This window comes from Ambystoma mexicanum, chromosome 5q (genome assembly GCF_040938575.1).
Source record: "Ambystoma mexicanum isolate Mex_15411 chromosome 5q, UKY_AmexF1_1, whole genome shotgun sequence".
NCBI lineage: Eukaryota > Metazoa > Chordata > Amphibia > Caudata > Ambystomatidae > Ambystoma > Ambystoma mexicanum.
The window spans coordinates 1,279,895,238-1,279,919,906 of NC_090933.1; the positions used below are offsets into that span (position 1 = coordinate 1,279,895,238).

Sequence of the window (24,669 nt, forward strand, 5' to 3'; positions counted from 1 at the left end):
GGGCAAAGCAGACAAGATTAGGAGGGCAGATCCAGTCAGTCATCGCTGCACTACGCATCACGTGGGTGGAGGCCGCAGCAGTCCGGGTCCGACCGACGCCCCTGTGGGAGCCAGGTGAGCTTAACAGACGTAACAGTGAGACCCATGATGAATACTGGAAGCGAGAACTTGTGCATGTGAAGATCCTGATACGATTGCAACTTTGATATTTGTTTGTTACGACAGGCCCTCTGCAATAAAAGACTGTTTTTGGAAAAGATACTTTAGCAGAAGGTCCTGATGTCTATGCTTTGAACTGTATACTCGTGGCAGAGAAACCAGAGTGTGTGCGAAGTTCGAACGTGCCACCTTGCCATGTGCTGAAAACGAGGAGAAGGGAAGCCAACTGCTCAATCATCCTGAAATATTATTTCTTTAACACTTTTCTTTGTTGCATACACAACTATTCCACACCCTTTTGTATTTAGAAGTAAGGATTGGCAATAGGTTTATTAGTGTAGGCACTTTTAATTTGACAGAGACTGGACTAGGACTGCGTTATTATTTGATGGTCGTAGCTTGCTCCCATCCTTAGGTTTAGGTTAGATAAGCGCTCAACCAACCCACTGGAGTTCAATAAACACCCTTGAAGTGCAATCACTTGTGTCTGTCTTCACCGTTTGATACCATGCCTTCCTCACACATCCCACAGACCTCTATCGAACACCTTTTTGTTTTGCTATGGTTCGTATGCACTGCTTTGATTCCCTTGCTTCTTTGCTCACTCCTGTAGGGAAACAGATTATTCCCTAAGACTAACAGCACTGGGAGACTAATCTGTAGTGTAATGGGCCTCATTACATGGATGGCGGTAAGGATTTACCGGTACCGGTAAGGGTACCAAACCCATACCACCATACTACGAGGTCCCTTTGTGGGACCCTACCTTAACGGCTGGTTTTACCCGCCGTTAAGGACTGGACCCGCAAAGAGACCTTGGAGGTAATTACGGTACCGCAATTTGCGGTACCGTAATTACCGCCTTCCCCATTCCCATTGAGCCCAAGGGGGGCAAGAATGGGGAAGTGCCATGGTGAATGGGGAATTACCGCCCCCACACACCTTGGAATAGGGCGGTAATTCCGCCATTCACCTGGCGGACTCGGTAAAATACCGGCGGCAACCATGGCGCTAATAGCGCCATGGTTACCGCTGTCCGTGTAATCAGGCCCTATGTCCTCCTTACCGAATCTCTTGTATTTTGAAAGCTGCACACATCAACTCAAAGTGAAGTGTGGTTTGGTGACTTTGTATTCTTATAACTTTTCCTGTCGTAACTTTGTGCTTACAAATATTATGTATCCAGGATGGGCTTGAGACAGCAGATATTTTTCAACCATGTTTTTAACTTTTTACTGCGGCTCAGTTATATTTGACCACATAATGCCATACAAAGTACCATGATTGGACAGCCTCTGCTAGTCCAGATTATGGATAAATGGAGTACTCCTGCAGCCATCAGACAGATCATTGTTGAAGCCAAGACCCCTAAGAAGAGGTGCAGTCCACTGAAGACCCATTGATGACCATTGTAGCTGACCAGCCCAGTCCTGGTGAAGCCCTGCTCCATTGTCTGTATCTCAAGAAGGCCATAATCGGTGCTTCAGCCCTTGGACTGGTGGGAAAAACCAGTCCCAACCACTGCTCAAGGATGCTTGCTGCTGAGCCTCCTAAGTGTCCCAGGACCCCCCAATGGATTGACCAGCTCTCTCCTGGGCGACCTCGCTGCAGCCATTCCAAGTGCATCCTTGGAACCTGGTAGTAACTTCAACTTGTACAAGATGGCTGCTCCTGCAGTTTCAGCCTTCTACACCGAAGAGAAGCTGTGCAGGCTCTGAAGACTCCTGCATTGTGTGTCGGAGATACCGAAGGCCCTCCTGCGTAACCGGAGCAGGGTCTGCTCCATAGTCGTCCTATGAAGATTGCCTGTCCCCACCGGATCGTGGTGACACCCACTGCATCCAGCCTTCTCTGTCTCCTGGGGTTCTCGTGAGGTTGCCCGTCCCATGAATGTCTGTATCTCTTTAGGCCAAAGGTGTCCAACTGCCTAGTCTTCAGAACTTTATCGCCATACCCTGACCGCGTACTAGCCAGGCACAATCCTGACGGCACAATCCTGACATCGAAATTGAGGTCTTCACCCACTGGATCTCCCTTGATCAGGCATTGCAAAATTAAGTGGGCCCAGCAGATTCAGGAACCCTTGCAGTGGTCCCTGGAGAAATCGGAGTAAGATATACTACCTATTCCTGGGGTTGCCTGGGTGTAAAAAGTCATCACCCTATCTCTGCCTTGCCTAACTAATATCAGTGTTGGTCTGGTTAGAGTACTGGGAGAGGAACACATTTGAACTTTACTTACTTCGATTATATGCAGCCTGCAGTCTTCAGGGTTGTTATGGTCACAATCCACTAGTAAACCCATTTGAACAGTGAGTTGTGTTGGACTGGTGACTGTTGGGCACTAGGCCTCATTCCCTACCTAAGCGTACAAACTGCTAGGGACGTTGCCTTAAGTTCTCCTGTCGGTGTGCTACCTAAATCACTTACCCGTTTATCCTGGTAGTGAAATTGACTGTTTCCCTGTTTCTCACTTACTTTACTGCACAGTTATTTAGAGCGTTGCTTTGAAATATGCTGCAAATGCATAACTGTTTCTAAAAGTAAAGAGCAGATTCTCCCAAAGAGGTGAATGTAAGTAAGTGTGTGACAGTAGTTTGGTGGAAAAAAACCTACCTGGCGTTCTCATTTGCTTAGATGGTATCTTAAAGCTGAATAAATAATTGTATCCGTTTGAACTCTTCTGTGTAACTGGAATTACTGGTGTTGCTCTGTGTGTGTTAGACCACTCTCAAACCCCTCCTGACGCTAAGCCTTAATGAGCTGCTACCTACCTGTACTGGGTTTGGCTAGACATCAGTGTTTTCCCTATATTTATTTGAAGAACAAGGATTTCAATTTTGATAAGAAATGACTTACAATAAGATATTTACAGATGGCTAAAGCATTCCCTCGAAGGGTGCCTGAGAACAAGCAGTGCAGCAGTGCATGAAGGTGTAAAAAAGCGGGATATAGACCAGGGACAAAACAAATCAAATAGAAAAAAAAAAGAAAATATATATATATATATATATATATATATATATATATATATTATATATGAAAAGAGGTAATTTACAAAGATAACAATAACTTAAGGGGGCAATTGCTGCTTTAAACTACAGAGGAGTACTACTTAAATATACAGAATTACATTATTATGCGTGACTGGAGGCAGTGGTGGTGTCGGCGGGGAGGTTTTGGGGAGGTGGCGGGGGACAAGTGGAATTCCCACTTCAGTAAGTAAACAAAGTTTAAGGCGAGCTTTGAAGAGATCCACCGTTGGGCTGGCTTTGATTGCTATGAGCGGTGTGTTCCAGTGAAGTGGGGCAAATAGGGAGAAAGAGCAGAAGCGAGAGGAGGCACAGGGAGGGTATGGGATGGTGTTAGGGAGAATTCTCTGTTTAGGCTGAATTTCCTAACCTAGTGAGTCCCCCAGCAGCTTTGCTGGATTTCTGGAGTTTTTTTTTTTTTTCCATCCTGCCAAGGGTGAGACTCTTTTCTCCCACTCTTGGACATGTATGTGTGTGTAATTCCTTTGAAGTGCCAATGTGTTCGATGGACTATGGGGTCTTTTACTCCATAGTGTCTCATATGTTTTTCTTTGTGTGTTACACCGCACCCTACGTGCCGTAACACTGGGGCGTCCTAGCGGACCCCCACCATAGACTCCATACCCGGGGACTGACTACTGTCTCCCCGGGCATGTAAAGTCACCATTGGCTTTACTAGACCTAAATTTACTAACAGGACTAGTACAAACCATCTTATTGTGGACGTACTAGTAGGGGTAATTCGATTACTCCTAGACCTGTTACTCGAGGGGGCACTGTCCCGTCCCCCCTCGTCGAATTTTGGCTGGTGGCAAACATAACCCTATGGGATTCGTCCCATTGTTGGAGATTGATACTGTTTCTCGTTAATCTCCAACGTACCACCGGTCTACTTATCCTAAATAAGTTTATCGGATGGTATTTTCCGCCAGAACTCGGTTTTTAAAATGGCGTCAGTGTTCGTCTCTGTGACTCCTAAACCAAAGGTTGAGCCCTTTGTTCCACTTTTGGCGGGCCTCTGTACAGAGACACTCCAAAGTGGTGCCATTCTGTCTGGGTTACCTCAGGGGTGTGGGGGGGGGGTGGGTTTAGGCACCCTGGACCGAGTTGCCTTGCCAACTCAGGTCGCACTCTGGAGTGATTGGCCCAAGTGGTGAGCGTTCCCGCTCACCACTTAGCATGTGTTGATTGACAGCTAGGCTGAATGAATGGGGGTCTTCTGCATAAAAGCAGGGCTTTTGGGACTGGATCTTCAGAAGTCGCCACAGGACCTAAGAATCCGACGAGGGTAACGCTGAGCCGACCTGCACGACGACACCTCCGGTGGAGCCCTGCGGAACCGACTCACCACTTCCCGACGACAGAGGAGATCTCCCTGCCGGAGAGTCTCTTCCCCTGGCTGGTGGGAACAACCAGCCCCCTTTGTTTTTTATTCGCCTCAGGACGCAGTGGTCGAATTGCCCGTGCAGAGCACCCCGGCAACCGGATAGCCACTACCCCTGTACCGCGACCAAAAGGTGGTGCCTTGTGACGGAGCCCTCCGCGGCTGGTCTCTTCCCTGGTGGTGCACCGGACTTCCTTTTTCTTCGACGACGAGAACCTCTCTACTCTTGGCAAAGACCCAACGTGCATCCACCACCAGGAACATCTGCCCCCGCCGGAGCTGCTCCCCACAATAAGGTACCGTGTCCGCCTGGCTTCCCTTTCGATCGGATTGAGCGAGGTGTCTTAATCCTCTCCTTTCCGTTGGGTCGCCTCCAAGCTTTTCTCATTTATAGTTTTGAACTGGTTCACCTGCCGATAAAAATTTGCCACAAAGACTTGAATGCATCTCCTCTAGAGACTTTTTGGGACATCGCGCCTTGCCTCTCTCGAGTGGGCCTGGCCTCTGAACTTTATGATCTATTGTGATTCTTGCCTTCCTGCCTTGCATTTTATCCGCGAAGGATTGAACTGTGTTGATTTCATGATCTGCCTATCTTTTTCTCTCCCGTCCTAACTTATGTTCGAGTGTCATCTAGGTTGAGGTATACACCTCTGTCTGAAAATAAGTGATACCGGTAGAACCTAGAGTTGTCGATATATTGCTAGGGGGATTGATCGTTTTCTACTTCGTAGAGTAATTGTGTTTGATTTGTTTGCCGTGATTTGCCTTAGGGTTTTCCATAGATGTTTTGTTATAAATAAATGCCTTAATATCTTTACACTATGCCTTGTTGCGTGTGTGCTTGTCTTGCTGTGAAGAATTGCCCTATTTTGTATTCTCCACATACTGCTCAACTTTTCTTGAGAGAAGTCTGACTGCTCAGCCACAGCTACCAAGTGAATCTGTGTGGTACAGACTGCTACCAAGTGGGTTCACCGCCAAACGCCTGTAGTCCTAAATCTTTTGCAGTGGTCCCAGAGGGAACTGCGCAGGTTTCCGCCTAACACTGGTGTACAGCGGTGGGATTTGTATCGAGTATACAGTTGCTTTTCGACGCTGTAGGATAACTAACCACAAAACTTTGCACAAAAAGCAACTTTCAAAAAACATGTCTATGATGGAAACTTACAGTCAAGAGTCTTTGTCAGGTGAAAATACTGAGAGTCTGCGAGCTCTCTGTAGGCAAGAGAATCTTCCTGTAAGAGGCAAGAAGTTAGAACTAATGAAGAGATTGCTGGCGAACCAAAGTCTGGGTACTGGTTCAGAGGAACCAATCTCTCCAGCAACTGTAGATAACAGTGATGGTGTTGATCTGAATCGTAATTCTGATGATAGCGATGAAGAGGCTGACGAGGACGGCGAGGCTAACGAAACTGTCTCACCTGCTCCTCTACCCGCCTTACCAGCTGTGCCTACGGGGCCCATACCAGGTCCCACAAGTAACCCTGCTTATTTTGAACTTGAAAAAATGAAGCTCGAACTAGAATACAAACGGTTCTTGGCTCAATCTGAACGAAACCAAGAGCTCGAGTTCAGACGGATGAATGCCCAGGCTGAGCAGAAGCAAGCTGAGTTAAGACTCAGGGAAATAGAACTTAATCACGAGTTAGAGATGAAAAAGTTGTCTATGGAAAATGGTTCTCTCTCCTCTGGTTCCTCTAGGAGCTCCAGTCCCAAAAGACCCCGGATGCCGAAGGAATTAGTGGGTATGTATGAACCGAGATTGGATGTGTTGGATTGGTTGAAACTGCTTGAATACAATCATGGGCTCAAGGACATCACCGGGAATGCTTTGCTTCCCTGGTTGTTCTCTAGGCTCCCTCCTGTTGCGACTGATGTGGTAATGGAGTTGGGGGAGGCGGATAAGAAGGATTACGAAAGTGTGAAACTAGCTTTAATAGCTAGATTCGGGAAGACCCCTTCCCAGTATCTTACGAGGTTTAGAACCCTCAAAAAGCATGATGGTACCCCTTGGGCTACCTGGGTGAGTGAAGGGTTGAAAAACTTAGAGAGATGGATTAAGGGTTACAAAGTGAACACTTATGAGGGTATGAGGAATCTTTTTATGTTGGAGTCTATTTATGATGCCTGTTCTCCTGAGCTCAGACAGCACTTGGCTGATTCGAAGGAATTGGATTCCAGGGAGCTAGCTAAGGCTGCTGACTTGTGGGTTGCCAACAGGGCTACTCATAAGGATTCTGGGGCAACTCAGAAAAAGGATGAGGGAAAACAGCCTAAAAAAGACTCAAAAGAGAATTCTAATAACTCACATTCCAAAGAGGGCCCCAAACAAAACCAGAAGGGTAAGCCACCGGGAAAACCACAGCAGAATAGTATGCCTTCTGGTGCCAAACCGGAAGGAGGGCAGAACAAGCCACGATTCCAGAAAGCATTTGGTAAATGCTTTGTTTGTGGCTCGACTGACCACGTGAAAGGAGATCCCAGATGTAAGGGTAAACCTTCAGGGGTCCAGCTTGTCTCCTTAGCCTTCGCTCCAGAGGAGGAAGTCCAAATGGCAAGTGGAAACTTTCTACTGCTAGCTGACGAACCCATTGGAGTCTCAGCCAGCGTTTCTTTAGTATCTCTGGGGTTGTGGGAACAACAGAATTTAGATGTCTATAATTCTATCCCCGATAATACTAAAGAGTATTATAAGGACAGTGTCCAGGTGAATGGTCAGGAGACGCCTGCCATTAGGGACACTGGGGCCAGCATAACTGTGGTGGATAAATCATTTTTTCAGGCTGAGGATGTTGCTAAGGCACCCAAACACCTCACCAAGTTAGCTGGAGGGCCTGTGCAGATGCTTCCCCAATTACCAGTTCTCATCCAGTGTAACGACATGACTGTGAAGATACCTGTCAGCATACAGAGTGAGGTACCAGGACGCGTACTGTTGGGTAACGATTTAAAAACTCTCGGAGTTGTATCGCATACTGCCAGACCTCCTAGTAAACGGTTACAGGAGCTAACCAGACCTGCAAGAGAGAGGACCATGCGCGGAACTCTCCAGGAGATGATGAAGAAAGATATCACTCCTGCTCCACTGGAATTGTCGGCCGCTGTCTCCAAGAGATCGGAAGCGAGAGGGAAACCTAAGACTTCTACCCCAAAACCAGCAGCCAGCATTCCAGTACAGCCAACACGGACTTCCCCGAGGTTGTCCAAAGTAAAACCCGTAACTCCACCTCCAGCCGAGGCTGAGAGGGAGGTACAACCCTGTGTGGTAGAATTAGACTCTGAGGAAGAGCTAATGGAAGGCCAGGAACTCGTTGGAGATCTGGATCCTGTTGACCATCCTGAGCTGCAGTCTTCACTGGCAGAAGGTGGACCCAGCAGGGCAGACTTCAGTAAGGGACAGAGAGAATGTCCAACTCTGGAAGGTCTTCGCCACCAGGCAGAAGCTCAGGCTGAAGGGCAAGAGCCTGGGAAACACAGGTTGCACTGGGAAGATGGCCTCTTCTACAGTGAACCGACTGAGTCTGCACCTGGAGACTACAAATGACTTGTAGTACCCCAAGAGAACAGACCACAGTTCTTGCAGTTAGCCCACGAGATTCCTTTGGCTGGTCACTTGAGTTTCAAGAAGACTAAGGAAAGGCTCTCTCTCTACTTCTATTGGCCAAAGATGGGGGCCGAAGTAGAAAAACACTGCAGGAGCTGCCACACCTGCCAGATCTCTGGTAAGGTTGGTTCCAAGAATGTGGCACCTTTAGTGCCTCCCCCAGTCGTGGGAGTCCCATTTGAGAGAGTAGGGATTGACATCGTTGGTCCCCTTGATCCTCCAACCTCCTCAGGCAACAGGTTTATACTTGTTGTATTAGACCATGCTACTAGGTATCCTGAGGCAATTCCTATGAGGACTGTTACAGCTCTGGCTGTGGCTAAGGCCCTCCTTGGTATTTTTACTAGGGTCGGGTTTCCGAAGGAAATAATCTCCGACAGGGGGTCGAACTTTATGTCCCACTACATGAAAGCCATGTGGAAAACCTGCGGAGTTACTTACAAGTTTTCAACGGCTTACCACCCCCAAACCAATGGGTTGGTGGAACGGTTCAACCGAACCATGAAGAGCATGATGGGTGCTTTAGAGGAACCCCTTAAGCGTAAGTGGGACCTTCTACTGCCATGCCTTCTCTTTGCTTATAGAGAAGTCCCTCAGGAGGGAGTAGGTTACTCTCCCTTCGAACTACTCTATGGTCATCCCGTCAGAGGTCCATTGGCCCTGATTAAGGAGGGGTTGGAGAGTGCTCCTTCCCCCAAGCCAGTCAGAGTGACTGACTACGTGATAGGTCTCTGGAGGAGAATGTCGCACCTGATGACGGAAGCAAGCGATAACTTGAAAGCTGGACAAGCATTGGTCAAGCACTGGCACGATCAAAAGGCTAACATGGTTGAGTTCGCTCAAGACCAGCTCGTTCTCGTTATGATCCCAACAAAGCAGAGGGCCTTGCAAGATAAGTGGATGGGACCCTTCCGAGTAGTGGGTAAACTCAGAGAGGTTAACTATCTGGTGGACTTGGGCAATCCCAAGGAGGCTCCGACCGTCTTTCACACCAACCGACTTAAAGCGTATGTCTCACGACCTGATGTAGGAGCGTTGCTTCTAGCATCATCCGAGGAAGAAGAAGAGAGTGAAGCTCTCCCGGATCTCCTCAGAGGCTTGCCTTTAGACGAAAAAATTGAAGGAGTAAATCTCTCCTCCAATCTGACACCCGAGCAACAAGAAGAGTGCAAATCTATGTTGAATCAGTTTGCCCCTCTGTTCTCGCTTTCGCCAGGCTTGACCCCTTGGGGCCAGCACGACATACTCAATGGTGACTGTCTGCCAGTCAAAAGCAGAGGATACCGCATGTCAGAAAACGTACAAACCCACATCAAAGGTGAGGTCAGCAAGATGCTCGATCTCGGGGTAATAGAGCCCTCTACTAGTCCATGGTCTAGCCCAGTTGTGTTAGTACCAAAGGCCGGATCTAAAGAACTTAGATTCTGCGTGGATTATAGAGCTCTTAATGCAGTCACCAAGACTGATGCCCACCCTTTGTCAAGAACAGATGAGTTGGTGGATAAACTTGGCGCCGCCAAGTTCCTCAGCACATTTGACTTGACGTCAGGCTATTGGCAAATAGCCCTGACCGACCATGCCAAGGAGAAAACTGCATTTTCTACCCCCGTTGGCTTATACCAGTTTAAGGTAATGCCTTTCGGATTGAAAAATGCACCTGCTACGTTTCAACGGATGGTAAACCAGGTTCTGAATGGGATGGAGGACTTCTGCATGGCATACTTGGATGACATCGCAGTGTTCAGCAATTCCTGGGAAGAACATGTATCCCACCTGAGAGATGTTTTGCAGGCTCTTGGATGAGCCAATCTGACCATAAAGGCGAGTAAATGCCAAATTGGACAGAGTAAGGTAGTCTATCTTGGGCATGAGGTAGGCGGTGGAGAAATAAGGCCTTTGCTCAGTAAGATTGAAGCTGTGCAAAATTGGACAACACCGACTACTCAAACCCAGGTGAGAGCCTTCCTAGGCCTCACCGGGTATTACAGGAATTTCATAGAGAACTATGGGACCATAGCTTCTCCACTGAATGTCATCTCCTAGCCCAAATTCCCTAAAAAGGTTAAATGGAACGAGGAGTGCAATCAGGCTTTTGAAAACCTGAAAAAGGCTCTTTGCCAAGCCCCAGTACTCAGAGCTCCTGATTACCGCCAACACTTCATTGTGCAGACAGATGCTTCAAATGTAGGGATAGGTGCCGTACTCAGTCAACTGGATGGGAAAGGTAGGGAGCACCCCGTTTGCTTCATCAGCCGCAAGCTGAAGGATCCTGAAACAAGGTGGGCCACAATCGAAAGAGAGTGCTTTGCTATCGTGTGGGCTCTGAAGAAGTTTAGGCCGTACTTGTATGGTTCTACTTTCGTCATTCAGACTGACCACCAACCCTTGAGATGGTTAAATCAAATGAAAGGGGAAAACCCAAAACTATTGAGATGGTCGATCTGCCTGCAAGGGTTTGATTTCACCATTGAGCACAGGTCAGGGTGTCACCACCAAAATGCTGATGGTCTCTCTAGGATGTATGTCATCGACTAGAGGTATGAGATTCATCCAGGAGTGGATTAAATCCTCCTGTCCCTTAGTCTGGGGGGGCGAGTGTTAGGGAGAATTCTCTGTTTAGGCTGAATTTCCTAACCTAGTGAGTCCCCCAGCAGCTTTGCTGGATTTCTGGAGTTTTTTTTTTTCCATCCTGCCATGGGTGAGACTCTTTTCTCCCACTCTTGGACATGTATGTGTGTGTAATTCCTTTGAAGTGCCAATGTGTTCGATGGGCTATGGGGTCTTTTACTCCATAGGGTCTCATATGTTTTTCTATGTGTGTTACACCGCACCCTACGTGCCGTAACACTGGGGCGTCCTAGCGGACCCCCACCATAGACTCCATACCCGGGGACTGACTACTGTCTCCTCGGGCATGTAAAGTCACCATTGGCTTTACTAGACCTAAATTTACTAACAGGACTAGTACAAACCATCTTATTGTGGACGTACTAGTAGGGGTAATTCGATTACTCCTAGACCTGTTACTCGAGGGGGCACTGTCCCGTCCCCCCTCGTCGAATTTTGGCTGGTGGCAGTGGAAACTACTTGTTATGTTCGACCCTGAACATAACCCTATGGGATTCATCCCATTGTTGGAGATTGATACTGTTTCTCGTTAATCTCCAACGTACCACCGGTCTACTTATCCTAAATAAGTTTATCGGATGGTATTTTCCGCCAGAACTCGGTTTTTAAAATGGCGTCAGTGTTCGTCTCTGTGACTCCTAAACCAAAGGTTGAGCCCTTTGTTCCACTTTTGGCGGGCCTCTGTACAGAGACACTCCAAAGTGGTGCCATTCTGTCTGGGTTACCTCAGGGGTGTGGGGGGGGGGGGGGTTTAGGCACCCTGGACCGAGTTGCCTTGCCAACTCAGGTCGCACTCTGGAGTGATTGGCCCAAGTGGTGAGCGTTCCCGCTCACCACTTAGCATGTGTTGATTGACAGCTAGGCTGAATGAATGGGGGTCTTCTGCATAAAAGCAGGGCTTTTGGGACTGGATCTTCAGAAGTCGCCACAGGACCTAAGAATCCGACGAGGGTAACGCTGAGCCGACCTGCACGACGACACCTCCGGTGGAGCCCTGCGGAACCGACTCACCACTTCCCGACGACAGAGGAGATCTCCCTGCCGGAGAGTCTCTTCCCCTGGCTGGTGGGAACAACCAGCCCCCTTTGCTTTTTATTCGCCTCAGGACGCAGTGGTCGAATTGCCCGTGCAGAGCACCCCGGCAACCGGATAGCCACTACCCCTGTACCGCGACCAAAAGGTGGTGCCTTGTGACAGAGCCCTCCGCGGCTGGTCTCTTCCCTGGTGGTGCACCGGACTTCCTTTTTCTTCGACGACGAGACCCTCTCTACTCTTGGCAAAGACCCGACGTGCATCCACCACCAGGAACATCTGCCCCCGCCGGAGCTGCTCCCCACAATAAGGTACCGTGTCCGCCTGGCTTCCCTTTCGATCGGATTGAGCGAGGTGTCTTAATCCTCTCCTTTCCGTTGGGTCGCCTCCAAGCTTTTCTCATTTATAGTTCTGAACTGGTTCACCTGCCGATAACAATTTGCTACAAAGACTTGAATGCATCTCCTCTAGAGACTTTTTGGGACATCGCGCCTTGCCTCTCTCCGAGTGGGCCTGGCCTCTGAACTTTATGATCTATTGTGATTCTTGCCTTCCTGCCTTGCATTTTATCCGCGAAGGATTGAACTGTGTTGATTTCATGATCTGCCTATCTTTTTCTCTCCCGTCCTAACTTATGTTCGAGTGTCATCTAGGTTGAGGTATACACCTCTGTCTGAAAATAAGTGATACCGGTAGACCCTAGAGTTGTCGATATATTGCTAGGGGGATTGATCGTTTTCTACTTCGTAGAGTAATTGTGTTTGATTTGTTTGCCGTGATTTGCCTTAGGGTTTTCCATAGATGTTTTGTTATAAATAAATGCCTTAATATCTTTACACTATGCCTTGTTGCGTGTTTGCTTGTCTTGCTGTGAAGAATTGCCCTATTTTGTATTCTCCACATACTGCTCAACTTTTCTTGAGAGAAGTCTGACTGCTCAGCCACAGCTACCAAGTGAATCTGTGTGGTACAGACTGCTACCAAGTGGGTTCACCGCCAAATGCCTGTCCCAGAGGGAACTGCACAGGTTTCCGCCTAACACTAGAGCAGAAGCGAGAGGAGGCACAGAGAGGGTATGGGATGGTGAGGTTGAATGCAGAGGCAGATTGGGGAAAACAGAATTTGGTGAGTAAACGGAGGTGCAATCAGACAGGTACTGAGGTGGCAACAGCATTCATAGCTTTGTAGACTAGGAGAAGGAACCTGAAAAGAGAGCTGTTGTGCATGGACAGGCAACCAGCATGTTCTTGGTGGGTAGACGTTGGGAAGGATATGGGTAGGTTGTAGAGAGTCCAGGTGGAAAAGTGGAGGGTTTTGTCTAGAAAGGACAGCGAGAGGAGAAAGGAGTCAAGAGGAAGTCCGAGAAGAAGGCTTGAGCAGTAATCAAGTTTGCTGAGCACAAGAGTGAATGTTAGCTTTTTTGTAGAGGGGTTAGTAAGAAAAACGAATTTCCAGAATGTTGATGAGTTTAATTCTGGCAGCAGGGGCAGTCATAGGCTGCTATCAAAGAGGTCCCCAAGACTGCGAGACTTAGGTCAGAGAGCAAGAAGGCACAGTGGGAAGGAGATAGAGGGGAGCAGAGGGGTGGCACTAGAAGCGGGAGAAAGATTACTTCCGTCAGTGAGACAGTTCATAATCCATTCCGGACAGCGCGTATGAAGGAGGGAAAGGAGAAACTATTTGAGTGGCGGTGAAAGCCAAAGGATGAGATAAGCCTTCGTAGGGCAGAGATATAGAGGTTGAAGAGCAGAGGTTCCAAGGACCTATCCTTGGGGGGACACAGACAGGGAGCAGAGGGGATCAGGTCAGAGGTTTGCAAGCTCCAAATGATTATAAAGCATAGACCTTCAAAGTGGGAGGCTATCCAGGCAAGAGCAGATTTGTGAAACCATAGGTCCTGGAGAGTGAGGAGGAGAGAGGAGTGGTTGACAGTGTCGAAAGCATCAGAAAGGTCCAAAGCAGGAGCATAGAAGAGAGTTCGGAGAGGTGTCAGAGAGAAAATTGGAGACATGTAGGAGTGGAGTATCGGTGTAGTGCGCCCTACGGAAGCCATATTAAAGTGGCTCTCCAAGGCCATTATCCTTAAGGTGGTTAATGATACAGTCGAAGACCACCTAGTCAAGGACGTTTGAATAATAATTTATTGGCCTATAAGAATACACCCCCAGTGTTGATTCACAAAATCCATCTACACAGCAGCAGACCGTAAACAGTTGTAAAACACGGTCCACTACCACCAGCCTGCCCTATAAGGGAAAAAGGGATGTTACTAAAAACAAAGGGAAATGGGATAAAAAGTACCCCTGCAGCACTTCTGTAATGTGATGTTTGCTATATCAAAAACAATACAGGCAATCATGAAAGGTGACGCAGTCGCCCTGCACTGGTAACCTTAGGGGCTGACTAGGGCCATCAAAATAAATGAGTTGCACAGGGCGGGTGAAGCTAAAAAGGCTTTACTTCTCTACAAAGTGAGATGAGGTTTTAAGACATAGAAAATACTAGCAGCCCCCCTGAGGCCAAGAAAAGTAGCAAAATGAAACATCTTTAACAGCTATCTCAGTAAATATTTGTGCTGGGAGACTATTGCCCTTTTGGACTCAAAATTGATCCGTGCCTCCAGTAAGTCTACAGATCTCTTAGGGCCTTTTGTTCTGATTAGATCTACTGATGGAATCCTGGTAATTTGCATACATTTAAAATAATGAATGAATGGACTTGGAAGCTGCAAAATGAATATATTTAAAAAAATATATTCTAAAGTTACACTGGCATCTCTTTTGTATTTTCATATCTAATATCCTAATGTTGATCAGCGGTTGATGATTATAAATTGACAGTTTGTTTGTTTGTTTATTCACTTTTTATGCGCACCAAACCCGTAGGCACCAGGGTGCAGCAATAAGAAAACGCAAGGCTTACAGGGTTACAAAAATATACAGGTAACTGAGTACCGAGTACTGAGGACTAAATCAGTACCGAGCATCAATGATATCTGCTGTTTATCAAAAATCTTTAACCGAGTGCTTATATAGTTTATATTTGCATGTGTATATGGAGACTCCGTTTTGGAAAGGAGAAATGCATGGCTCAACAATGTCTCCTGGTCTGACATAAATCATTCAATCAACAAATCAATTTCCAACAGACTATTATAATTACCTTGTTGAAAATGGCAGAAAATATTATCTAACTTGCAAGTCTAGCTCTCCAGCATTGGTGTGTTTAGTAGAGTCTGTAGTGTGGAATATTCCCACCCGTCTGTCTGAGAGAAAAGGTTCCAAGACTGACGGGGGGGCATATCAAGAGTCTATAATAGACCCAATGGTGGATACTGTATATTCAAGGGCTGTTCTTGTTCAGAAACACAATGTAGAAGTGAGTGGGAGTTGGCATGAAGAAGGAGATCTGCCTGCCTCCTGCATCCAACTTCAGCATGACTTATGTCTGCACCTGCAACGGTAACGGATGGCCGTGTCTAACATGGGACCTTTTGGGAATTATAGGTATTATGGGAGCTATAGTGCACAAAGGGGAAGTACTGTGTTCTCTTACCTCTGCAAGGATCGTTCTTCACCAGGAACTCATCGAGGGCGATCCAGCCGCCTCCGACCCGCACCATGAGCGTGCTACGCAGTATCCGCACCATCCGCAGCTGCTGAGACTCCCCGAACTAAAAAAGAGAAAAGGCATCCTTTAGGGCCAGCAACGATTGGGAGAATCGCAAAGGAGGCTTGGTGGAGGTAATAGGATGTAGGGTACAAGGTTTATACTGAGATCGTCCACAGAGCACAATATTTAGGTGACACACGGAAAATGTCTCTAGAAAAAAACGACTCAGAAGGAACAATAGCAAAGGGGGGCAGTGATGTCTCTGGAAGACCAGCATGGCACTGTTAGAAAGCTTGCATATAAATACAACATGGCAAAAAGGTTCGTACATTGAGAAATCTGGCAAAAAAGGGAAGAACAAATGACTTGCTTCTCTGTAATGTAATTTCTGATGGACATTCCTTCCACTGATTCCTCATCTATGATATCCCTATTCCAACGCAGCTGTTCTCCAGAAACGTTGCTGCCACCAGGGGGCGCAGCGCAGCTCTACATCAGCTCCATCCGAGACCACAACATGCCATGTGCCGGATGTGACATCAGGGCTGGTATATATATAACCACTGCACACCGTGGCCTCAGGTTTCACCCCTTTTCCCAGCACTCTGAAGCGGATGCAACGCAGAACCGATGGTATCCTGGCTTCCCGCAAGAGGGGAAGGTAGGTAGGTAGGGGGTGAGGAATCTGTTGTAGGAACATCCATCAGAAAGAACATTACTGAAAGGTAAGTAATTTCTTCTTCCAATGGACTCCTTCCTCCCACTAATTCCTCATTTATGATAGACTCTTAAAGCAGTACGTAACCTGGAGGGGGGAGGAAGCGAGAACAACTCATTGACCAGAAATCTCTACCCTGCCAAACATGGCAGCCTGGCCCGCAAGGCAATCTGAGCAAGATGCTTAGAAAACATGTAACAAGAGGCCCACATTGCCACCTGGCAAATGTCCAGGACCGGTACTCCCCTCTGCAGGGAAAAGGTAGTAGCCACTCCCCTGGTAGAATGAGCTCTCAGGCACATCCTTCCCAGCCATATCGTAGCGTTCTGAGATGCTGAAAAGGATCTACTTGGACAGTGTCTGTTTGGTGCAGCCCTGTCAGCACCAGCGTAACCAATGAAAAACTGGTCATCCTACCTGGCCTCTCCTACCCATCCTACCTGGTATTAGAGACGTAGAACTTCAGGGCCCGAACCGGGTCCAGCTAATGGAATTGGTGCTATGCCTTGGAAGGATGAGTCAGAGGAAAAAACACAGGAAGATGGATCTTCTGAGAGAGATGGAAATCCAAAACCACCTTTGGCAGAAAGGAGGGTCTCAATCTCAACGTCAGCTTCTCTTTGGGAAAAAACGAATAGGGAGGTAAAACAGACAATGCTTGGAGCTCACTCACCCGTCTTGCAGTAGGTATGGCAACCAGAGAATTCACCTTAAGGGTGAGTAATCTAACAGAACAGGAATGAAGGGGCTCAAATGTAGCACCCATAAGAAATTTTAAAACAAAATTCAAATCCCAGGCCGGAACCATAAAATGGTGGGGTGGAGTGGAAACTGGTTCCACAAACCCCGAAAAAACTGCATAACAGTGGGATTTTTGAAGAATGAGCCCTGTCCCGGTGACCTCTTGTAAACCGAAACAGCAGTGAGGTAACCCTTTAACAGTGGCAATCTACAGGCACGCCTGGGCCAAAGAAAGCAGAAAATCCACCAAAGGAGATAGAGGACAGGATAAAGGATCCAGCTTTGTCTCCTGGCACCAGATTGAAAATTTATGCCACCTGCAGGCATAAATGGATTTCGTAGTGGGCCTCCGAGTTGAAAGGAGCACATCAAGGACATTGTCTGACAAGTCCCACTCCTTGTATCTCAGCCTCTCAGTAACCAAGCACGAAGGTTCAGGCTGTTGAGGTTCGGATGGAGGACCCGCCTCTCAGATGGGAGAGCAACTCGACTCTCCTCAGAAGGCGCCAGGGAGTGTAGATGGACATGTCCAGAAACTCTGGATACCACATACTCCAGGCCCAGTCTGGGGCAATCAGGATCTGCGTGGTTTGGGACAGATGTGTCTCCTGAGGACCAGCGGAATAACAGGAGGTTGAAAGTCCACTCGATGGCCAGCGCATCCCCAGAGATCCCTGACAGTGAAATTACCTGGCACAGAACAACTTGCACTTCCGGTTGACACTGGAAGCGAAGAGGTCCACTAGACGAGTTCCCCAAAAGGAGAAGATCTCCTCCAGAACTTCCTGAGAGAGCTCGAGCTCCCACTCGTGGGAGGCTAAAGTCGGTCTGCACAAGGCATCTACTGTGACATTCTTTCATTCGTCCAGAAGTGCCGCTGTCAGAAAGACACTGTTCTCTAGAGCCCACAGCCATAGTCACATTGCTTCCCAGCACAGAGGAAAGGACTCCACTCCAGCTGGTTTGTTGAGGAAGTGCATGACCACTGTGTTGTTCGTCAGGATCAGCAGAGTCTTGCGTTTCACAGAGGGGAGGAAAGTCATTAGGGCCAGCCTGATTACCCTCAGCAAGTTGTTGTGTTCCTGAGACTCTGCAGGAGACCACAGTCCACTCACCGTGAGATCTGGCAGGTGAGCACCCCAACCAGTCAGAGAGGCATCCGTGACCACCGTCACCGGGGTCAAAGGTTGGCGACACAACGCACCCTTCAGCAAGTTGTCTTGCATGGCCCACCACGCAATATCCAGAGCCACCTGATCTGAGCCATGCAAGGGATCCAATATGTGGCCCTGAAACTGCGTCCATTGAAAACGGAGAAGCCACTGACGTGATCTAACGTGCAGCCTCGCCACTGGTACCACTAGAAGGCAGGAGGACATGAAGCCCAGAAGGCTCAGGAAGACCGAGCTCGGGACTCATCCCAGAGACTGAAGGACATTGATCATCTGTCATGATGCCTACCCCCGGGGACCCAAACCAAGTCCAGCAACCCCGGAAGCAGGCATCAAGTTATCCCAAGCACGCCCAACAACCCCTGCTAGGGGCTATTTGGGTCCAGTCCTGGCGCCATAGGCGCCAGGCTCATAGATTAAAACTTACCTGATGCATACCATGCTGCAAGAGCTCCAAGCCAAAAGAGGGACTACTTTACTTACGGACTATTTTTTACTCGGGCGGGGCTGGGAAGGAATTCTTACCTGGGACTACTTTGGAGGCTATTTAAACCACGCCCGAAGAGCAGCACACGCTTCGCATTATTCTACATCCAGCAGCGTAACGCTCACCGTGCCTGCAAGTCTGCATCCAGCCTTCTGCCACGCCCGCCTCGAGTTTGGAGCTCCTAGAAAAAGGGAGAAAGAAGGAGAAAAGGTTAGAACAAGAGCAATACCTTTGATCCTTACCTGAATTCCCGATCCATCGCGCCTTCGAGCTGGAAGAGAGAAGCTATTTATGCACGTCGCCTCGCCTGCTGCAGCGCCGCGCTGAACTCACCGGCATTCGCAGCATCTTCACATTCCACCGCATCCTCCTGCATGTTCCCGCCGCACTCCGGCACCTAAGGAGAAGACAAGAACAGCAAGGTGAGCCAAGGGAATACACAGAGGAATATTAGTTACCCCCCATAGACTTACCTGATTTTACCACGGGGGTACTATTCCTCTTCACAGGTCGGCGCAGCTTCCACTGCATCTTCGCCGAACCCCGGCCCCTAAGGGGAAACAAAAGGACAGCAAGGTGAAACAAAGGGACTAACAAGGGGAACCCTCCTCACCACAATAGACTTACCTGATTTTACCGCCGGATGTATTATTGCACGAGACTTCATACTTTCTCTCAGCGCCTGAATAAGGGAGAAAGCAACAGGTTACATATTGACATTATTTTATCGAACTATGTTGGAAAATACAAATCCTTACCAGAATACTACCGGTTGCCACGAGGAACTCCATTAGGGTCAAGCTGCAACCTGCAAGGAATCGGACAAGAGTTAAAGTCAGGCATTTGAACTCTTACGAACTTTATACTTACGGCGTCTTGCCGGGAATCTCGGAGTCAATATTGTTCTGGAACTCACCAATTCCTTCGAGCCAGTGAAGCAACTGGTTATCAACGCGCCCCTGCGCTCAATGCAGGATGGAGAACTCATCTTTTCAAACCATCAGAAGAATATTCCTACGGGCCAAGCAAACGAAGCTAGGTGGGCCAGTCCAGTCCGTCATCTCGGCCCTACGCGTCACATTGGTGGAGACCGCAGCTATCCAGTTCCGATCGACGCCACTGTGGGAGCCAGGTGAGCGTAACATCATCTGAAAGATGTTCGCCACTCAACCCTCGGGCAGAAAGGCCCTGCGCAGGCGAGTGTCCAAGACCGCACTGATGAATCGGAGGGACTGGGACAGCGATACCAAGACTTTTTGAAGTTCAGGGAAAATCCCAGGCTGTGCAATAGAGTGCATATGCAGAGTAGGTGTTCCGACACTAGATCTGGGGAGAGAGCTTGGGCAAGCCAGTTGTTCAGGTAGGGAAAGACATGAATGCCCTCCCTCCTGAGGCGAGCTGCCACCACTGTTATCAGCTTGGTAAAAACCCTTGAAGACTAAGAAAGCCTGAACCGCATTACCTGGAATTGGTAATGGTGTTGACCCACCACAAACCTCTAATACTTCCTATGCTTTCGATGAATCGGACATGGATGTAGGCCTTCTGAAGGTCTATGGAAATTAACCAGTCCTGCAGATCAAGGGCTTGTAGAAATTGGGCTAGACTAACCACCTTAAACTTGTCGAAGTTCAGCAGCTCCATAGATCCAGGATGGCGCGCAAGCCCCGTCCTCCTTTGACACAAGAAAAATGGTGGTGTACCACCCCTTCCCTCGTTCTGAGTGCAGAACTAGCTTGATCACGCTCTTTCACAGAAGTTGATGGATGTCCCCGAGTAGAATGGGGTCCAGAGACCAAGGGGTGGTCTGAGGACCGTGGTCCAGAGGAAGGGGTGCTGAAGGAATGGAAGGAAATATCGCAGCTGAATCACGTTTAAGGCCCAAGCGTTTGATGTGGTCTTCGTCCATTCTGGGCTAAACAGAGAAAGCCCCTCTCCTACTGTTGACAAATAGTAAGCCTGTCACTGAGGTTTGGCGCTCTGGGGTGCGGTAGGGACAGCGGCTGTTGCAATGCCCCCCTATCTGGCCACCCCTTTCTCGCCCTCTCGGGATACGTCTGCCCTGTCCTCTTTCCGGGGCAGACTGACCACAGCCTCTCGGGGCAAAGGTGGGAAAGGAACGAAAACCCTTGTCCCGAGACATCTGTTGCACTGCTAGCCACAAAAACTTACCAGTCGCCTTGGATGACTGAACCTTCTGGAGGCCGTAGTCAGCCTTACATCCAAAAAGGTTATGGCAATCAAACGACATATCCAACAGTCTGGATTGGACGTCGGCCACAAAGTCAGATGTCCTTAACCACAAGTGCTGCCTGACCACAGTGCTTGTGGCCATGGCCCTTCCCACACAGCCCACTGTGTCAAGTCTCGACTGTAGCATCTGACATTCTGCCTCCTTGCTGTCAGAGACCAAGGACTGGAAAGCGTCCCTCATCTCTCCCTCGGGACATACTCAGCCGCATTGGCCACCAGAGCCCAAACGACAAAGACATTTGCCATGGCGCAATTGGCATTTACATCCAGCAGAGCAAGACTGCTCAACACTATCAACAACTTGCACCTCGAGTCAAACCTCTTACTTTCCCTGTCCGCTGGAAGGGACGGGAAGGTAGAAGTTTTCAGACTAGCTGTCGTGGCCTGCACCACCAAGCTCTCCAGCAAAGCATGGGAAGAAAGAAAAGCCGGATCTGCTGGAACAGAGGCAGGTTTCTCCCACACCACAAGTATGGGGGCCTCTACTGCCACATTGAAGGGCAGGAGTGTCTCCTTGGGGACATCGTCCAAAATGAGACAAACCTTCGTACTGAACCCTGGACCTGGATGGAGCAGAATGCCCCAGAGTACTGGCCACCTTAACCATCAAGTGCTGGAAGGCGGCGGGAGGATTTTCTTGGATGGGAGTTGGCAAAAATACATCTCTGGGGAAATGTCAAGGCCACTGGCCCCTTGCAGGTCCTCTACCAGGTCTTCACCTTCCCCGTAGAACTTTTCAGGGAAATCCCTCATCTCCCCAGAACCCATAGGTTCAAGCCAAAAAGGGACCTGGTCACCCTCCTCGTTATAGATGTCATACATCCTTGACATGAAGGTGTCCCCAGGGAGTGGAACCCTGCAGTGCCGAGGACGACACACCCATGGGTGGGGCTTGTTGACACTGAGACCTTCTGTCTCCATCTTGTCCAGGCCCGAGTCCTTAGGCATGCGGGAGTGGACCACAGAGGGAACCCTGCTGGTCACAACAGATGTGGTAGGACCCTGCAGCGCCATAGCAGGAGCAGACTGTGGCGTTGCCTATCCCACAAGGTGCAAAGGCCGGAGCCGCCTTGCCAAAGATGTCCAACATCTTCAGGTGGAAGGTCTCCCATTCCTCCAGCATGAAGGATTGGGTGAGAAAAGGCATGGAGGATTGGGTGGGAAAAGGTACCTGTACTGGATGCTTGGAGGACTTCGAAGAAGACAAAAGCCCATGTGAGGGCTCACTCGGTGAGCAAGACCTCGTCCAATGCTTCTTTATCATGTCCTTTACCTTGAGCTGAGCCGTCTGCTACTCAGAGCATCATTGCCGGCCATGCGACTTCGGCAGAGACCGTGGGGCTTCAACCTTCAACTTGTGGATTAGGATAAATATCTTCGCCGCCCTCTCCCGGAGGGTCTTCGGGTGCATGGACTGACATGACCCACAATCCTAGGTGTCATGGTCCTTGGCCAAGCAATACAAACAAATCCAATGTGGATCCGAGACCGATATTTGCCAGCTGCATCCGCACACGGCTTGATGCCCGAGGCCTTGGACGGAGTAGGCATGGCGTACTTCAAAAGTAAGAAAAAGCATGCCAAGTGTTTTCCAATCAAACAACAGAGTGCGTTGAAAAAAGGAACTGAGGTCCCGGGGCATGCTGTCACTATATATAATGGCCCAGGCGTCATATCCAGCGCAGGGTGCCTAGAGGCATCGGACGGCGCTGCACCACCTGGCAGCAGAAAATGTTCCAGAGAACAGCTGTGCTGGGATAGGATATCAAAGATGAGAATTCAGTGGGAGGAAAAAGGCCATTAGAATAACTGTACAGTGGCATTATGATGCTGGAAAGTGGACAGAAAATGCATAAATAGCAGATGGCACTGAGTGGGCTCACACTCAGATACCATAGGTCTTAAATGAAGGCACTCGGTGGAGAGGATAGCTTCAAAGGGGGCATGAGGTGGCATGGTAAACAAACATTGAAGTGGAAGATGCTTTTGGGGCGATATATACGGTATTACAATTATAATTGTGCTATTTATTGAGCGTGGACCTATCTTCAGGAAGCAAGAGAGCACTTTAGAAATCATAGAGTGCTTTACAAATCCAAGTTATTAAGCTTTGACAGAGAGAAACTGTGATATTGTAGGAAACATGCAATATATGTGATGAACTATTTCAAATGTGGGGAACTCCACCAGGAAATGGAAGTACAGAAAACCCAGGCCAAAGCCCAAAGTTATAACTTACCTTGGTGCTTTGATTGAATGATTAGGGGACTGTATATGTAGAGAGTACTTACCTCAATTTCCTCCGTTCAACCTACCCCCTAGGAAAGGTTGGTGTACCTTGTGTCTGCACTGGGGTTATATTAAATAACAATGCATTACTGTAAATGCTCACTTCCATTCCATTTACTGTGCGCAGTTATTTATCACATAGCTTAGGTATCTTTAAGAATAATTATATGTTATGGGGATACCTTGTATTTGTTACACGTGTTAGTAGGGGAGTGATTCAGTCTAGATGAGTAGAAAAATGTGCTTAGTGCAGTGACATAATTCCAACACACTCCAGCACAATCAGTGTACAAATATATCCACTGGCTCAGACGAACATTGTCTGTTGACATGTTTCATCTTGTAACCCATTTCAAAGACATTCTTCTGGAGATAACTTGGTAAAGATTGTTGAGTGGAAAAATATTAGTTCCAAGAATGTTGTATGTTCTGTCATTTTAACATCCTGATTTACATGTTGGGGTGTGTGATGCGGCCAATGGTTCTCCTTCCCACAGGTACGTTCTAGGACTTCCCACCACAGCCAGAAAGGCTATAGGTATTGACCAATGTATTGTTTAGGGGAGGACCATCAAAGCATTGGAGCAACCACACAAAGGTGGTGTTTGAAGGGGCAATCGGGGAGGAGGTAACCATGTGCGATTGTACAATGAGTGAATGAGCAAGTGCAGACTCACTGTTCTTGAAAGGTGAGTAACACTCTGGTAGGTTGTATAGCGTAACACTATGCCCCAGGCAGTGCCACTGTTGGAGGAAAGACCTGGGATAGTAATGCAGTAAATGATGCCCACAGAAGTGTTGTAATAGCTGTCAGAGAATGAATGTGGACTACAGAGTGATGCAGACAACAAAGCTATTGGAAACAGGGTAGCAGGCGGCATTGGAGGAAGTTAACTGCGCAATATTGTCTTAGACTATGGGGATGGCACCTGAAATGCATACAATGAAGAGTGAATGTTGGTAAATGTATTAGGGGGCAGAGCACAACTCTTGAGCACCTGTGGAGAAGGTGCAGAGGCAGGATTCAAGGTTAGGATATGCAGAGAGCACAGTAAGGTGGCACAGGACAGGGGCGCACTTACCCGGTACCTGTTGGCACTGATCTGCTCCACCTGGAATTGCTTGGCACAGTTGCACTGGGCCACTTGCCTGTTCACCTGAAAGAGAACCAACAACCAGCCATTGATGACACAGCCTTGGACTCGCCATACTACAATATAGGGCTTTGAAAGGGCGCATGTCCGCCGTGGTCTACTTTAAGCTTGGAATTTCCTTTCTGGATCCTGGTCTCCCAGAATGCCTGCTGCTTTGATTCTCCCCCCCACACCACCCCCCCGAGGTGGGTAGGGTTTTGTATGAGGTGGGAGTTTGGAGGCGCTGGCAAATTAAAGCATGAAGACTGCCCATGCTTATACATAGTGCTCAATGGCATCCAAAGGCATCGTCTAATGCAGCGATCAAGGATGCAGCTGCATGGGGGTAAAATGAACTTGCGTGGAATTGCGCATCGTGGAAGGGGTCAAACCAAGATTGTAACCCAATGATTATGCAATGAC

General features: G+C 48.4%; 1 protein-coding gene across 2 annotated transcripts in view; it reads right to left on the reverse strand.

Annotated features, from left to right (window-relative positions):
• LOC138498038 (microtubule-actin cross-linking factor 1, isoforms 6/7-like) overlaps window positions 1–24,669 on the reverse strand; it is a 530,795-nt gene that overhangs the window by 82,621 nt on the left and 423,505 nt on the right. For both annotated transcript variants that reach the window (XM_069621876.1, XM_069621877.1), the window contains exons 36-37: window positions 24,196–24,270; window positions 15,397–15,514 (exon numbers count right to left, since the gene is read on the reverse strand). In XM_069621876.1, the coding sequence (XP_069477977.1) occupies window positions 15,397–15,514; window positions 24,196–24,270 (193 nt within the window). The remainder of the gene's footprint in view (window positions 1–15,396; window positions 15,515–24,195; window positions 24,271–24,669) is intronic.